The sequence below is a fragment of the Columba livia genome, chromosome 19, assembly GCF_036013475.1.
Source record: "Columba livia isolate bColLiv1 breed racing homer chromosome 19, bColLiv1.pat.W.v2, whole genome shotgun sequence".
NCBI classification, from domain to species: domain Eukaryota; kingdom Metazoa; phylum Chordata; class Aves; order Columbiformes; family Columbidae; genus Columba; species Columba livia.
In genome coordinates this window covers 6,135,668-6,153,164 of record NC_088620.1, presented here as the reverse complement: position 1 = coordinate 6,153,164, position 17,497 = coordinate 6,135,668, and the positions used below count along the sequence as shown (strand labels likewise).

General features: G+C 49.5%; 1 protein-coding gene across 5 annotated transcripts in view; it reads left to right on the top strand.

The window, feature by feature from the left end:
• COL27A1 (collagen type XXVII alpha 1 chain) overlaps window positions 1-17,497 on the top strand; it is a 161,093-nt gene that overhangs the window by 109,269 nt on the left and 34,327 nt on the right. For all 5 annotated transcript variants that reach the window (XR_010467189.1, XM_065035855.1, XM_065035856.1 and 2 more), the window contains 9 exons: window positions 7,402-7,455; window positions 7,908-7,952; window positions 8,122-8,166; window positions 8,389-8,442; window positions 9,224-9,277; window positions 10,903-10,956; window positions 12,557-12,610; window positions 13,614-13,667; window positions 15,165-15,272. Coding sequence is in view for 4 of the 5 variants with exons in the window: in XM_065035855.1 (XP_064891927.1) it covers window positions 7,402-7,455; window positions 7,908-7,952; window positions 8,122-8,166; window positions 8,389-8,442; window positions 9,224-9,277; window positions 10,903-10,956; window positions 12,557-12,610; window positions 13,614-13,667; window positions 15,165-15,272 (522 nt within the window). In the remaining variant the exon portion in view is untranslated. The remainder of the gene's footprint in view (window positions 1-7,401; window positions 7,456-7,907; window positions 7,953-8,121; window positions 8,167-8,388; window positions 8,443-9,223; window positions 9,278-10,902; window positions 10,957-12,556; window positions 12,611-13,613; window positions 13,668-15,164; window positions 15,273-17,497) is intronic.

Sequence of the window (17,497 nt, the reverse complement as noted above, 5' to 3'; positions counted from 1 at the left end):
CCTCTCCTCTTTCAGACGTTGGAAAAGCGATCTGGTGGGTTAGTTTGGGGTATGAAGATGAGCAGCAGTTGGGGCAGCATCTTCCCAGCCATGTGTCTGTTGTGTGCAAAGACTCCGCTCAGTGAACCCAGTCTTACCAGGGATACGAATGCAAGTGATGTGTATGGGCAAAGGGCTGTCCCAGTGTAGAGTTTATTGTAGAAGTGTTCCAGCTTGTGTTTTCCAACCACCTGCAATGTCAAAACATGGTTTATGGACATTTCTGGTGAGGATGGTGTATCTGGGAAAAAGGTGCAGGTGCCTTTGCTGCCAAGGGACAGAGAGCAGCTGAGATGTGGAGTGTTGTGATTTAGCCAGAGGCAGAGACAGCAGGAAATGTTGTGCCATGAGACAGAATGAAGAAACGAGGCAGGCAGAAGTGGAGCTGACAAGGAGCTGAACCGCCCGCTCTTCCCATGTCTCGCCTTTCGGTCTCGCAGGACTGATATCTTCTGGCAGTGTTCCACAGGGCTGTGAGAAAGGTGTGGTTTGTGTCGTCAGTAGATCAAATTATAAGCATGTCCTGTGTCTTTCTATGGCTTTTTCCAGCCCATAACACAAGGCTTTGATTTTCTCTATTCGTATCTAAACAGTACCACACCGCAAAGTGTGTGCGAATCCTCACTCTGCCTGGAAAGAGCAGACCCCAGCTCAGTCCTGGGTGATGCTGTAATAGCATCCCTGACAGTGCTACAAGTATGTGTTATACTGGATGAATGTTTCACAGGGACTCTGTGGCAGCTCATGTGTGGTTCTTCCTGCTCAGTTTGGGTGACAGCCGACAGCAGAGTGACCTCTAGACCTGCCAAAGCTGCTTGTTTTCCTGCCTGTGACATCCAGCCCATGTCCCACTGAGCTCCTCAATCTTTCTTCTTCTTCAACGGGACATTTGTTACAGAAACATCCCTGCTTTGCGTTGTTTTCCCTTGTCCAGCTGCTTTACAATGTATTAATAGTGAGCGCACATGGGTTCTGCTGAAGGCCCCAACAACAACATATTTTGCATTTCTCCCTCCAAGGATCTTGTGATATCTGTTTGCATGTTTCATTTTCAAAGACATAGGCTGGAGTAAACTACACATTTCACCCATCCCCAGTCTCTGCTTCTACTACAACTCCTGCTTGGGGAATTCGGAACAGCCAAGAGTTGCATATGTTTCCCTATACCAGAGCTAATACTTCCCTTGAATAGCTGGGACTGCCAAAAGGAAATGGAGTAACCAACTAGAAAGCTTTATAACCCCAGAGTTATGTACCCTGGAACTACTTTAAGTTTTAAAAGCACAGCTAGAAGGTCACCAGTGACACCTAAGCCCAGCAGATGCTTATCAGGGTTCAGTTTTTAACTTGTGGCTGGAAAAAAACAGGGGAAAAACAGCTTCCTTGCTGCTGTTCCCTCTGGTGGGAAGGCCCACGGATCTTGTTCCCCAGCTTTGCTTTTGGAGGGTCCCCTGGGGACTGGGGTTTCTCTATGCTACGTACAAACAATTAACTGACCTCCATGATCATGATGGATGAGAAACTGGAGGCACTTTCACAGGAGGCTTTGGATGGATGGTAGGAAATATCTCAAGGTAAAACTGCAGCGCAGAGCTGAAGGGGAAACACTTTCTGGATGAATGCAGGCTGCCAGCTGTGCAGGCCCTTGATCCCCCAAGGGGATCAGATGACTCTACCAGTGCCTTTAATGAATGCGGGGACAGAGAAGTAGCATCCCCTGCACTGAGCCTCCCCCCACGGCAAACAGCCACATGCAATGGTGGCACTTGGCTCTTGGGTTGTGCGAGATTCAAGCACCTTCTTCAGCTTCTTACATCTGCAATGGCCTCAAGACCTCAACCCACAAGCAGAGCACAGCTGACCAGGCTGTTTTCAGCTCCACTCCTACTGTCAGGAATGACAAAGGGGATATTTATTATCACACAAGGTAGAACCAAGAGCAAAGCTGGATATCGCAGTGATATAATCTGTACAGAATTTGCGAGACAGACAGACATCCTTTCTAAGATCCCCAGCAAAGAGGAGGAATTTGGGCTTTGCTCTGAAATCCCACAGATTTCTGTGAGTATGATGTGGGAAAGTCAGCATTGCAAGGAGCAGCAGATCTTCTGCCTGGAAGATTTCTGGTTTGTGTATCTCTCTCTCACGTTTCCCTTCTTTTCATACGCTCAGAAGATACTCCAGGCACATGGTATTCTTTGTTTGCTCAGTTTGTCCTGCTATTCTGGCTCTTGATTTTCTCAGGATGGGAAATGATCCCCCAATTGTAATTTCAGACATTACCCTCTGTCTGTCCTAGCTTACAAAAGGGATGTAATTCAATTCAGAGTGGAAACATGAATGCAGCCTCCGCCAGATGTTTGTGGATTCCATGAGCTCTGTTTGTGGATACTTCATTAAAGTAATTTTGCTTTTGAAGGAAACGTAAATAGCAAAGATGGTTTCCATTGGAAAGAACAATGGAGGCTTTTTGGGGTGTGTATTTATGTTGTGATAGCTTTTGTGTTGTCAAGATGTAAGTACAAATTTTAAGAAGAAAATTATTTAAAAATCATAACCTTCTTTTTAGTCATGACAAGGCTGTTGTTCCTTACTCTTTGTTTATCCCATCAGACTGATACTGAACAATCTTCCATGGACATGGTTTCCCTCTCTTCTTCCCTAAGGACAAGAAATTTGTACATGTGAGCCCAGGCTTATTTTCCTTAGACACGTGCTTAACATTCAGCTAGAGACAGCTATGCATGTGTTTAAACCTAATTATTCAACCAAATCAAGGCTTAAATTTGGAGTTGGCTGATTCAGCAAGTCTCTTACCCTATCTTACTTCAATTCTAAAGCACATTTCTGTTAATCAGCTCCTCGCAGCAGGAAGACGCGTGGTCCCCAGCATCCTCTGTTGAGAACAGCGATAGCAAAAGCCCAGGTATTGACTGAGAATCTCTGCAGAAGGTTCAATATCAACTGGAGCCGTGACTTGGCGACTCAGATCACAAAGCTGCACCTGAAATCCTGCTGTGAAATGACTTAACCTTGCTCCGTTCTTCTGGCCGGGGAGTCTATTAATATTTTTGGCGTTTTCTTCTCTCACTGGAGGGGATGCCAGGTGCTAGCTCAGGCAACTCAGAGGAGCTTTTCAAATCCCCAAGTATATTTCTCTTTTCTACCGTGCCATTCATCTGTCCAGGCTCCTGCATTGACACTTGCCCAGGTGAAGCCTGCAAAGCCGAGATAAGGCGTGTGAACCCACTCTCCTCAGGGACCGATATCTCTGCCACCCCAACCGATGCTTTGCCGCATCGCTGCCTGCTGGGATGGGTAAATGGCAGGGATTTGTGAAGTGGTGTTATCTAACCAAACCTGAAAATGGTTGCTTTTTCCAGGCCCAGCTGAGAAGTTGGTCATGGGGAAAAAGCAGAGGTGTATTGTTTTGCTCCCATGGGTCTTTCTAGTTGGCTGAAAAAGAATCAGAAGTGTTTGAGAAAAATTAGCTGCAGATCTATGGCCAGTGATGTCTCACATCATCTTCAGTCAAGGCATCTGCTTGCTTTTCATTTGGCCAGGCTGATAGCAAAATATCAATATTTGGATAAAGGGGTAAGGAAGGAGTCTTGGATTTTTGCAAAGGACTTGCTGACAGTTAGTTTTACTATTCACAGGCTTGTTCCTGTCTCTCTTTGAGCGCCGAGTATCTGTTTAAATGGGGGGAAATGCAGCTCTGCTTTGTGGAAACACCTTGTTGACTATTTATCTCTGTTCTGCGGGAGTGTTGTGTACTCTGGCAGCAGGGTGTACCTCTATTGCCTGACACAGACTAAAGAAAAGCTTTCTTCTCTGTTTCATGGGCTCTAAGAGATGCTGACACTGGAGATAAAGCCATGCCTTTAACTGCACCTTACCCCATTTTTAGGATGGGTCGATGCTGCACATGCCTCAGGGACACTGTTCCCCAAGACACCTCTCTACATGTTTGTCCTGGCCCCTCTGCCCTGCCGTGCTCAGGGTAGGCACAGAACCATAGAATTGTTTTGGTTGGAAAAGACCCTCAAAATCATCGAGTCCAATTGTTAACCCACCCCTGCCACTAACCCCTATCCCTGACAATCTCATCTACGCATCTTTTAAACCCCTCCAGGGATGGTGACTCCAGCACTGCCCTGGGCAGCCTGTTCCAATGCCCGACAGCCCTTTCCACGGAGAATTTTTTCCTGATATCCAATCTAAACCTCCCCTGGCACAACTTGAGGCCATTTCCTCTTGTCCTGTCACTTGATCCTTGGGAGAAGAGACCAACGCCCTCCTGGCTCCAAGCTCCTTTCAGGCAGTTCAGAGATCAGAAGGTCTCCCCTCAGCTCCTGTTCTCCAGCTGAACCCCCCAGGTCCCTCAGCTGCTCCCATCACACTTGTGCTCCAGCCCCTCACCAGCTTCGTTCCCTTCTCTCAGCTCGCTCCAGCACCTCAAGGTCCTTCTTGTCATGAGGGGCCCAAAACTGACCCCTGGATTCAAGGTGTGGTCTCCCCAGTGCCCAGGACAGGGGGATGCCTGGCTGATCAGTTAATTTTGGAGCTCTGAGGATCCAAGGGATACTCCACCCTACATGCAAGGCCAAGGCACCGGGTCTACAGGGGAAGGCACCGTGCTGTGCCATGCGGCGTTTGGCATGGGATGCTCCCTGGAGAGCTGCCAGGACCTCACTCGCTCGTCCGTAACCAGCGTTGTCAGTAAAAGAGAGTTTTAAAGATTTAACTAATTGACTAAATGTAGCCTTTCCTGTCAGATCAGATTAGGGGAAGCCTTTATCCTGGGTTTTGGCCCAGGACGCTGGAGAAGATGAAGCTTGCTACGTGCATTTGTGAATACAGGGTCACTTTCTCCTTCTTTAGGTCAGATGCTGACGAGATGTGTTGTGATGGGATTAGGTAGGTGACTGCTGTGAAGTGAGATTGCCCTGGCAGATCCTGCAATGCTGGTGACAGGGCTCTGCTGGAAGAAACCTGGATACTGTAAACACTTCTGCAACCGAGTTAGACCATTGAGAACCATCACTGCCTGTCTGTAGTGCCAACTGAGGGCTGAGGGCACCCACCAGCCTGCACCCGGTGAAGGAGCTGGACGGGGCAGGACAGGCTACAGAAGATGGATCTGGAGGGGCCAGATGCATCCCAGTTTCATTCCCCAGCAGCATCTGTCCTGGAATGTAAACCTCTAACCTGGGCATTTCCATGTGCCACTCACCTCTGATCCCTGTTCTCTCCTTCTGTGATCCAGGGCTGAGCTACAGAATCCTGCCTGTCTGTACATCCTTCCCCTTCCTCAGAAGCAGATCACCCCACCATCTAAGATGTAATCGCCCAACATACCTGAACAGCTGCTCAAAGAGGAGGGGAAAAATTGGTTTTCCAGGGAGGGTGACAAGTTGGGTGGCAGGGTGCTTTCCCGGGGTGCCAGTGCCATACACATGCTGACACCTGCATTCTCTTTGGACAGCCCAGTATCCAGCCCAGGGCAGGTCTGTGTATTTTGCTGGGTGTCCCTGTCACCCCAGGCAGCTCCCCAGATGTCTCCAAGTCCCATTCTCCCACTGATCCAACTCACAGTGCCATCTGGGTTGAGCTGTCAGTAGCCCTGCTTTTAAATGACCTTCTGGTTTATGTCATTGTGCTCTGAGGTTTACAGGGACATGGATTAATACAACTTTTGGTCTTTACTGCTCTCTGATGTCGTGGCCACTTGAGGTCCGGGGCTGGCAGGGGCTGCCATTGCATTAGTGCAGCAAAGCTCTGACCTGCGTGACACCCTTTTGGGTTGTGGCGTTCCCATCTAGGGCACAGTCCTTTGCTGTCCATCTGTCCTGGAGACCAAGCTGAGCATTCTTTAGAGCTGTGTCTTACTGGTGTGCAATACAAGCTTTTTGTTATTTAATTTCTGGTACGCTGAGGGGCGCAGGGTTTTGCTAAGCACAGTAGAAGTTTTTGCATTATTTTCTATTGAGAATGTTTGTCTGCTGTAATAATTTGGCTGCATTTCCTATATATCTTCTGCTGTTACACTGCCTTTCTTTGTGAGTCTCTCCCTCTTTGCCTGTCACACTGGAGTTGCTTTTCTAACGCATTGGCTCCCTAGCCCTGTTATTACTTTTGGCACGCGGTTTGCATCCCGATTAAGCACATTGGCTCCCGTTTTCTCTATTTCCGCCCTGGCCCGCTCTCAGGATTCCTCTTACCACTACATTCTAGCACCGCTCTGTGTTTTTATTTATTATTTATATTGCAGTAGCGCCTAAGAGTCCCAACTGAGCTCGTGGCCTGATTAAGAACATGACGTGCATTAATGGAGTCTCTTGATATACCCTTTTTTTACTGTTGTATTTTCCCTGACTATGGCGCTGTTCATTGTCTTGTCAGTGTGACACGCTGGTTTCTGGGGTTCAAATGGTGCCTAGAACCCTCAGGAAGAACAAGGACACCCCTTTCTTGAGGATGCCGGAGCTGTACCATGAGTTGCTCCATTTTAACTGATCACATCCAGGATTGCTCACTGTCTGGACTCTTCTATGTGCCATGAGCATTTGCAACAGTGTCTGTGTCCCACACACGTCCAGAGGTCCCATACACACACACGTACACCCAGGAGCAGATGCCGGGTGTAGAACCAGACATGCCAAAGCCAGCACAGCCGCTGCGCTCCTCCCCACATGCATATGCATGAGCACCTGCCTGATCCTTAACAGCAGCCAGTTCTTTAAATAGCAGGTAACTGCAGCTGAAGGCTTGGAGTTCAGCTGCCAGCAAATATACCCTCATTTGGGAGCAGGCTGGGGACTAGAACAGCTAGGAAGGTACTGTATGGTGGGGCTTGTGTGCCTCTCTCTGTATTTTGTGGCTTTATTGCCCTGACCGTGACCATAAGACAATGTGGTGTGCCGAGGGTTAAGGGCAGGGGCATCTGGAAAAGCAGGGTTTCTAGGGAGGAAGAGGTTTGCTATCCATAAAGGCAGAAGTGCAAGTCTGTGCGTTGCAGAACTGTTGTCATGTAACCCTTGTCTGAAAATATGGCTGTTCCTGGCCTGCCTTTCTCCTCTGGCTTTGATTTGTGGTTGGTAGTTGATTTAAGAGATATAAAAGGTATTTTGATGCTGCATATTAGTAACAGTGAGAAATGAAGCAAGAAAACACAAAAAAGGATCTGTTGAGTCCTGTGCTCCAAGCTGCTGTGTGCTCAGTCCAACCAGGTATAGGTTGACTTAGCCAAGGCTGGTCTCATGGACTTTCCTGGTGGCCAAAGCTGGGGTGACTGCTGTATTTTCCAGTGAGACATACACTCTGTGTTCTTATTTCTGCCTCTCTTTTGTCTTTTTCCAGGGTGCCAGAGGGCCTGATGGACCAGTAGGCGAGCCGGGGTCACGAGGTGTCAAGGTGAATGCCACTGGGTGGCCAGGTTGGCCAAGGCTGCTCTTAACTGCCCTGGGTAGGATCAAGGTGACATCCTCCTTCAGGAATGGGGGATGTTCAATCCATCCATGGGGATCAACCAGCAGGAATGAGTCTTTTGTGCACATGGCCCTGTGAATGCAACTGGGACGGGGAATCTCCCTTATTTCATGCCCTGGCAGGGCATCCCATGGAATCCCGGCTTCCTCCAGTGCAGTGTTTGCTCAAAAATCCTCAGGTCATGCAGCCCATTGCCCACACTTGCTGGTGTGGTGTTCCTCAGGGTGGGATGCTGGGCTTTTGGCCTCTCAAAACCTGCAGAGAACTGGAGGGGATATTTGGTGCGCAAAAATGCAAGATCTTATGGGCTCAGACATGAGAGCATTGCCAACAATTTGTGTTCCTTCCAATGAGTCGTTGTCTTTTTTGCCTTGCAGGGCCGGCCAGGGGAGCCAGGCAAGCTGGGGCCAGATGGGCTGCAGGTATGTTCTCTGTGAGAGCCAATGTCTGCCAAACCTGGCGTGGTAACAGTCCCCACAGGGGTCCCCACACCTACACAGAGCCCAGGGAACTGCACCTTCTCCTGGCCAAAGCACCATGGGTGTCTCAGCACATTCCCAGCTGCTCATTGCTGTAACTGTGTGTTCACAGGGGAAGATGGGTGAGACTGGGGAGACAGGAGCACGTGGCTTCCCGGTAAGTGTCCATCCCTTGTGCCTTCCTTTCATAACCTCAGTTTCACTCAAGTCCATAAGTTTTGAGTCCTGGTTCAGGAGGAAGAATTTGGATAGTGTCTCACACTTATAGGGCCATGTCACCACTCCTTTCACTGGAGCATTTCTAAGATGCATGTTATTGCTGAGAGGCGTGAAGGATGCTATGAGCTGGAGCTGACCTTGTTGATTTTAATTTTTCTAGGGCATCCAAGGACCTTCTGGACCTCCAGGAGCAAAAGGGGCTCCAGGCGACCCGGCAAGTGTCTTATTGGTCTTTCTTCATCTGTCTTCGATTGCACACACACAGACACTTCATTTCTTTCTGTGTCTTTCTCTTTCCCACTACTTATTCCCATTCCCAGCTTCTCTGTCTTTGCCATCTCCAGCAGGGTCAGAGATGTGAAAGACTTGGCCAGAGTCCTGGGAGACAAGAGGAAAGACCAGGTCAGACCTCTGGAAAGCAAAAGGGGGCCATGGACCAACCAGGGAGAGTGTAGGATACAGCCTGGGATGGATTTTGGAAAGGAAGGAAGAAAAGAAGAGCAAGCTTGGGTCTGGGACATGGTCAGATGTAACAGGGGGAGCTGGGCTTGCGGGTAGAGCAGAAGAGGGATCAGAAGGGAGACTGATGGTAGCAGAACTGAGCCCATAGCTTTGGGGGAGGCACTGGGGGATGACAGGTGGAGACAGAGACCTCAAGGAGGCCAACAGGACCAGGGGTCATCTGCTCTCTGTGTCTGTGGGGACTGACCTGGACTGTGAAGGGAGAGGGTAAAGCAGGCGTTTTCAGGTTGCCAGCTGCAGTAGTTTTAGGCAGGAGGCAGAAAGACGAAGGACCTTCTGTGCAGTTTGCCTGGTAAGGTGCCTCAGCACACTCATTGCTGGCTTCTCCATCTCACCGGCCATCTCTTGTACACTGTGTAACTCCACTGTGATGTAGGAGGGAGCTGGTGTTTTATCTTAAAGTCCATGAAAGTCATGGCCCTTCACAAATGGAAACAATTTCATGGAAAGAGCCTTGTGTCTGTGTTTTTCAGGGTCCACAAGGACCACAGGGGCCACCTGGGCCTTTGGGAGAAATTGGACATAAGGTAGGTCTGATCTTTGCTCCTATTTGTTTTCCCCTTGCATCAAGAGCAGCAGGAGCGAGAGAGGAGTAAACACGCAGAGGTGCATCCTCCCCCACCTGGGGACATGAGCAGGAAGGATTTCCCTCAAGTCTGAAAATCAGCTTCTAAGGCGAACAGAGAAAAGATCGGAAATTGGAGCATCACTTCATCACAGGCCATAGACACCCAGTTGGTAGATGTGCAAACCCATCTTCATAACACGAGAAACATTTCTCAAACTGAAAAGTGGTCTTTTCTTTCACCCTCGCTGGTGTTGTTGCTGACAAGACACAGTTTTGTCCGCCAGCCTGAGTTGCTGTGGCAATCCCATCACAAGCTGCAGTGGAGGAAGCTCAGAGAAACGCTTTGCTGCTGACTGTGCTTTGGGGTTGCTGTTGCCGTGAAGCGATGGCACAAACACACCATAACCAACACAGCAGTGACTGCCAGACAGTGCCCTGATGGAGAGCAGTAGATGCCTCCATGGTTTCCCCACAACTCAGCTGCAGTCCTGGCTTGATTTCCCTCCCCATGAATATTACAGCTTTGGCTGGTTATACCAGATGTGCCAGTTCCCCTTGGGTAGCTCCTTTCCATAGGTCCTGAGCTGTAATATAGAGAAGATGTTGCACTTAGTTGTGAAAACAGCAGCGAAGGTGCCTTTTAATGCAGTCTACTGCACAGTGTGTGAGTCATGAAAGTTTCCATTCTCATGGCTGCTCGACTGGATGGAGCTCTCAGCGTGGTAAACCACACCGGGGAGCTGGCAAGCTGCTACCGAGCCACTCTGGATGTTGCCAACCAAGAAAAGTACAGAGCTTTATTCAAACCTGTGATGCTTCCAGGAGCCTTTTTTCTGCACTGGCACCTCTGGAGAAACTGAAGCAGGATATTTGCTTTCATTGGAGCTTGAATTTTCTCATTGCGTGACTTGACCATTTGTTTGTAAACCAAACTTGTGCCCTGCTCCCTCCTCTGCTTGAATTCATTGCAGCAAGCCAGGAACTGGCTTTATTCCCTGGGCAGCAGAGTTCTCCCTAGACTATATGCTCTTTTTTCCTTTATTCCTAACTGCAAAGAGAGGGGAGATTGTTGTACGGAATGCAAATATCATAAGTAAATAAACTACTCAAATCCACTTGTTATCCACTGTGTCACCCAACCTGCTGCACCCTCGTGAAGGGCTTTCAAGTCTACAGGGTGGACACAACTGCAGAGATACAGTGATTTCAAGTTGGGTTTTTGAAACACCCTGTGATTCTGGACCTTTTCCCTTCTTTCCCAGCCAGTCCCAGTGCTGTTCCCTGGCGTGGTTACTAACCTGAGAAAGCAATGGGGTTGGAAGGAGAAAGAGAAAGGTTCTTGTCAGAGGCGGCTGGGGAGAGAGGGGGCGTGAGAGAGGGGCAGAACCTCACCAGGAATGGGGCACGAGGGATACGGGGCCTCTTTGATGCTGTGTACCCTGAGCCAGATCCAGGGAGGTAATTACATGGCAACCAGGGCTCCACTGTCTCGGGAGGGCTCTGCTAAAGGAATTATGTCTTTGATCTTGCTTTCTACTTGGTTACAATGGGGGTTTTTCATAATCCTTTTTTGTTTTTTTCCAGGGACCGCCTGGCTCAATGGGACAACCTGGCCTTGCAGGTGAACCCGGCATGAAGGTAAGACAAACGCTTAGTGCCATTTCTCTGTCAGACCAGGGAGATAATAGCAACTTCTGTTCCTGCAGGATGGGATAACATTGCAGGTTCACCCTTCAGCAGCACAAGCAGACAGCATATTCAATAAAGATAGCGTTTAAAAAGGAAAATTGGGTTAACTTTAAACCCTTGGTTACAAATCCCTGAGCCCTGTCCCAAAGGAGAGGCTGTCGGTGCTGGGCAGAAGCACCGTGCCGAGGATCTCGTGCCTCGAGCCATGAAGGGCCTTGAAAATGAAGCTCAACTCTTCTGCGGATACAAAATCTGAGTGGAGAGGCTAGTCCTTAAGACCCAGAGATCCAGGCAGCTTCTAATTTGAAACAAGAGTCTTTAGGAAGGTCCCAGACTTAAAAATACCCTCAGACAACATCCTGCCACAGTTTCCAAGCCTCAGCTCGGTGGGGAATGAACTCTTTGGATGGTTATGGGGGGAGGGTGCCCTGCTCCAAGGCCATGAATGCACCTTCTTGTCCACGTGGACAGGCCTATAAAAACCATCTCTTTGTTTGAATAAGGTCCCTGTGCCGAGCAGCTCAGAGGGGTTTTTATTTTATCCTAACCCCCTTTCCGCTTGGTTTGAAGGTTCACTCCTGTGTGCAGAGCTTTTGAACAGACTCTGTGTGGGGATTAAATGCAATTTCCTCTTTGCTGTTCTTCACTCCCCACCCCCAGCCCCATCCTTTGCCATGTTTTCCTTGGCAAATCTTCTGACACTTCGCTGGAGCTACTGTGTCTTTGGCGTCCTGATACGGCACGAGTGTTCCAGCTCCCGTGCTCCTGGCTGCCCTCCTTGGGAACAGGACACGATGATTTGCACAAACACCCCTTTACCTGCTGTCAGTGCAACACGTCCTTGCTGGGGAGTCAGACAGAGTCCTGTGCTGCTCCTTCTCCAAAGCTGGGAGGTGCTGGGACAGACTGGGGTTGCTCTGGGCAGTCACCACTTGACGACCAGGTTGCTGAAGGACAAGATGTAGGATCATGGAATCATAGAATAGTTTGTGTTGAAGGGACCTTCAGAACTCATCCAGTGCCACCCCTGCCATGAGCAGGGACATCTTCACCAGCTCAGGTTGCTCAGAGCCCCGTCCAGCCTGGCCTGGGATGTCTCCAGGGATGGTTCATCCACCACCTCTCTGGCCAACCTGGGCCAGGCTCTCACCACCCTCACTGTAAAAAAATTTCTTCCCCATGTCTAACCTGAATCTCCCTCCTTTAGTTTAAAAGCATTACCTCTTGTCCCAGCATTGCTGATTTTCCACCACAGGGCTGTGCCAAGGACATATCTTCTGACTCTGCAGCTGCAGGCAGCACAAAACACCCCTTGACCCTTGTCCTGTTGAGCATGATTTCAACAGAGCTTGCAAGGTGTGTGCTGGCCCTCTGCGAGCAGAGGTGCTGGTGATGCCAACCTCTCCTTTTGGCCCCCTTGCAAACTGAAGATGTTTGTGTGGGAGAACGAAAGAAAAACGTCAAAATGAGGGGTGTGATTGGAAGTGCTTCATGCTCACCCACTGTCTATAAACAGCCTGTCTCCATGTCTGTGATTCCTTCTTTTTAGGGTGATCCTGGCCAGCTGGGAGTCCCTGGAGAGCAAGGCCTCGTTGGCCAAAGAGTGAGTATGGTCACTTTCGGACAGGGATTCTGTGCCTTATCTGCTCCCCAGGGGCTCTGGTCCCTGTTCACCCACAGCCTGGGCAGACAGACCCTGCTCTGGGCATCCCGTAACCCTTATGGCCTTTGTCATAGAATAGTTTTGGTTAGAGGAAACTCTCAAGGTCATCAAGTTCAACCATTAACCTAACACTGGCACTAAACTGTGTCCCTAAGAACTTCATCTCCATGTCTTTTAAACACCCTCCCAGGGAAGGTGACTCCACCACTGCCCTGGGCAGCCTCTTCCAATGCCCAGCAGCCCTTTCCAGGAAGAAATTGTTCCCAATATCCAATCTAAACCTCCCCTGTTGCAATTTGAGGCCATTTCCTCTTGTCCAATCACTTGTTATTTGGGAGCAGTGGTGGAAGCACCTTCCTCGTAGAGCCTGTGATCTCACCAGCCTACGGGAGCTTCTTCAATGCTCCAGTGGCACTTTGCAAAGTGCTGTGACAACCTCGCTTATGAAAGGGCGAAGTGGGAACAGACCCATCCTGTTCTGCACGGGCCAGGGAGATGCTGGAGCAGAAGGCAGCATTAAGCAGGGAAACAGTGGCTACACTGTGCAGGGGTGGGAGGGAGCCAGGGACGCGATGAATTGATGGATTGAAGCCGGCAGTGGCTCTTGTCCCTTCTCAGGACTAAGATAAGTTGTTGGAGCAGGATGGGGAAGGCCTAGGTTAAACGAATACAGACTGAGCCCCCTTTTCAGCGTAGGGAAGGAGGTGTTCCCGCAGTCCATGGAGAATAAACTGTGGCTCAGAATAAAGCAGAGGCTGAACTCCTGCTCATGCTTCAGGAAGAGCTCGTTGAGCATTAGCGTATGAGATGGGAAATGTGTCAAAATCCAGGGCTGGGCTCCTGTCACTGCAGCCTGACTTGCTGCTATGAGTCAGCAGCAGAAAGCATGGGGAAAAAAGCATGTTTAGGCTCAGCCTTAGGGTGTTTGCTTCTTGTCTTGCAGGGAGAATCGGGGCTGGAAGGGGACAGCGGGCCACTCGGGCCGGACGGTGTCAAGGTAAACCTCCCTCTCATGGCATCTTTCAGCTCTCACACGCATCGCGGTGCTCTCAGGCCCCCGTGAGCCCCGGGGACAGGTAGAAGCCAAGGGGGTCATTGGGTCCTCTGTGCAATGAGCCTCTGCTCGGCTCCCTCTAAGAATTCTTTTCTCTGCAAGCACAGATAATGGACTCCTCCTGTTTTACTCCTCTACCCACACTTTTGGCACCTGATCAGATCTCAAGAAAGGTCAAGTTCTTAAAAATCTACTTTCCAGCAAATTTGTCTGTTTTATTTGGGTCTTAACAGATTAAATTTCCAGATAATCAGGAATTCCTGGGCCTGGCAGGGGAAATCAAGAATTGTCCATCTCTCTGCCATGCACCACTGACCAGAACATTGTTTGCAAGTCAAGAAACCACATTCCCCTTCCTCTCGGCAAAGCCCCAGCTGCTTGCTCAGGGCTTGCGCTGTGCTCTGTAGCTGCTGTGAGTTTGCTACCTTGCCTTTGGAACGGGACTCTTGATTCCTGTCCCTGCACAGCCGGCCTTTCCAAACAGGCCAGCGGTTTTGTTCCATGGAAAGAAAAAGCAGCCGATCCCACAACAATGCAGTTTATTGCTTCATACTAGTTAAACTATTTGCCATGTGTCTCTCTGCTTCTGCTTATCTCTAAATGTTGGACCAGAATTCTCTTCCTTAAAGACGGTCAAGACTTCTGTATTTTCTTGCCACCACTAACTGTCCCCAAGAGCATTTGATCCAAACCAGCTCTTTTCAGCCTGAATGTGTCTCTGGACAGTAGAAGAGTCTCTGCTCGCTGCAGGACCATTTGTTTAACCAGCAGAGATGTCTCTGTGCTCTCACTAACACAGGCACAAGTGGAAAATGACTCTGTCAAGGTTGGATGGCTGCACAAATGTAGGTGCTGCTGTCAGTACAGACTTGGCCTTTTTGATTGTCTCCATAAGATTTTGTGCCATTGACGGTGATTTAACATGATACCTACTGCTCGGACCACAAATCCTTCACAGGGCCAAGCTGACACTGTTTTGCAGAGTGTTTATTTGAGCCCTGGGCTGGTTCCCATTTGGCAGCAAGAGCCAAGCGGCCACTCCAGACAAACCCGTCCTATTAAAAGTCTTTCAGCATCCCGAGCCCAGGGCTTCTGGGTGAGGCAAGGGAGACTTTTGGATCTTGTCTGCCTGTCTCATTCACGTGGGAGGTTCAGGCCTTTTTTCAGGAGAAGCAAATGGGTTCAGATTACCCTGAGTAATGGGGGAGTTCCTTCTCCTCCAGCCAAGAGACTTTAAAAAAAAGAAACCTGGTTTTGCTCATTTTGTTAAATGTCAAGTGTATTATGACTCATCCTCATTCATCCTTTTGCTTGCAGGCTCTCTTCCTCTCAGACTCCTGAAATATTAATTATGTGGTGGGTTTTTTCCTTGCAAGAGCCATGTACAGTGACCTGTGTGTTGTGTGGGTATGAATGCTCCCACCCTTCTCTCTTCCACAGGGAGACAAAGGAGAGCAAGGCCTGGAAGGAGAGAAAGGAGAAAAAGGCAACGAAGGGCTGAAGGGAAAAGAAGGGCCTCCTGGATATCCCGGCATCACAGGTGTCCGAGTGAGTCTGCAGAACCAGCCCGCTGGTCTAGGGGTTTGCTGTAGGGACTTGTGTTCTCCTCGCCGAGCTGCACAGGCAGCCCCGGGTGTATTTCGAATCTCCAGGGTGCAGGTATCAAGCCAACACAGCTCCTGCTCTCACCATAGAGCCACCTGCTCTTTGGTTTCCAAATTAGCGGTTGCATCTAGCCCCCAAAGGCTCAGCAGAGTGCTGTGTGCTCTTGTCTACCTCCCTGCATGCAGGAGGGCTCGGTGGCTGCAGCAGGAGCCGGGAGGTGCAGGACGTGCTCCCCAGCTCAGGCATCAGAGCTGGCACACACCGAGCTCTGGGTTGCAGGAGGCGAACCAGCTCATATGAAGAGACGAGATCCTTTTGCAACAAGAGGACAAAAGAAAATTTGCAGTCTTGTGTCTGGGAGGATGGGTTGCATTTAAACCCCAGTAAGAAATAAATGGGCTTTTTATTTTTCTTTTTTCATTTCTTTTTTTTTTTTTTTTGACAAGGACAGTAATTACTGTAGATATTAATACTACTGCAACAGTAGTTAATATTCCTGCAACTGCTATGTTGCAGCAAAACAGCCCAGGGCAGATTGAGAGGGAGATGCAGGACCAGGACACTGCTCAGGGCAGGAGCTCACCTGAGATGTGACTTTATTGCAAATGTTGCCGTAACGTATGTTTTTTTTGCAAAAAAATGCTGCTTCTGGGAGATGGTTTCATCTTTCGATCAGGTTGCACACCTGAGATGTGGATCAGTTCTCTGGTCTGGTGTAGGTTTTGGAACGCTGTGCCTCTCTACTGGAATGGACCACCTCACAGGGTGTGAGAGAGGGATGGACAGATGGCTGTGAGGAGCTGAGTTTCCCCCTGTTGCTACAGCTGGTCTTGGCCTGGGGTTCGCAAATGGCCAGCTTTTGCCTTCTCTGTTTGATTGTTGTTTCCTTCTGGTTTTCCCTGCTAAGGTTTCCCTCTTGAATATAGGAAACAAATAGAAGAAATTAGCAGGAAATTATTCATGAATCCTCAGTGAATATCCTCGGCATGTCTGGTTCACTTGGAGGTCTGATCTCAGTTCTGCAGAAAGAAAAAGAACGTGATTTTGGCTCTGAGATGAGAGCTGCAGGGCCAGAGGAGCGGGGCAGGGCTTGGCCTGGGGCTCGTTCGGTGGTGCCAGATGGCAAATAGCTCTGCCCAGTGCCCCAGTGGGCTGCTCTGCGAGCCAAGTCAGGCCCTTCTGCTGGAAACGTGGAGTTTATCAGCTTGATGACATGATTTATTCATTGCAATCATTATTGTGGGTCAAAGATTTTAGGAGTGTGGTGTCATGAGGCTCTTTCTGCAAAGCAATAGCCCGGCTGAGCTGGACGCAGGAGCCCGACCAGAGCGGCCGTGCTCACCTGGGGCACAAGTCTTGTTCCTCAAGCAGGCAGAGAAAAAGCCATTTCCCACCCCCTGTGTCTCCAGCAGGGATACAAGCAGCCCTGGCAGGTCAGGAGGAACAAGTAGCCCAAGTTTGGTGGCAGCTCTGAAGTCCCTGCCCAGGGTGGGTGGCAGGCAGCAGGGCAGGCAGGTACCGCTGAGCGCTGGGTGGATGCTTCATGTTGAATCATGTTGGTTTTTCCCTTTGGTGACATTGTGGATGGCTGAAAAGAGGGCAGGGAGAAGGGTGTGAGGGGATGGAAGCAGCAAAGGGGCTGGATATGTGTTATTTTTGGGCCGAGGTTGGGATTTGAGCACCAACTGTACTAGAAAGTGGGAACATTGGCTTAATACTGTGGTGCAGCACCATCAATGTGCAGAATAAGGCTGTGGTCCTGCCCCGAATCAGACCATCCTTGGCCACAGGCCCCTGTACCCCCAGGGAGCTCTTTGCAGGACTGGGACCACACCACAGGCCAGGACTGGTCCCCAGTACCCCAGCTGCTCCGGCTGGCAGGGCTGGATGCCGCTCTCAGCCCCTCGCTCTCCATGTGCTGTACGTGTTTATATTGCACATGTTTTAAGAACCAGTAAAAATACTAAAATCATGCAAAAGCCATATTAAGTTATAGAGTATAAAATATAGATTCTCTCAGACTCTGTCCCTGCTGTTTGCCAGCATGTCCCTGGGAATATGATGCTGTTTTCTGTTTCTTTTTTTTTTTTAAGAAGAGTCAATAGAGCCAAGATTCCTGCTCATAATCACTCCATTTTGGTTTTTTTTTACTGCAGTGCACTATATTT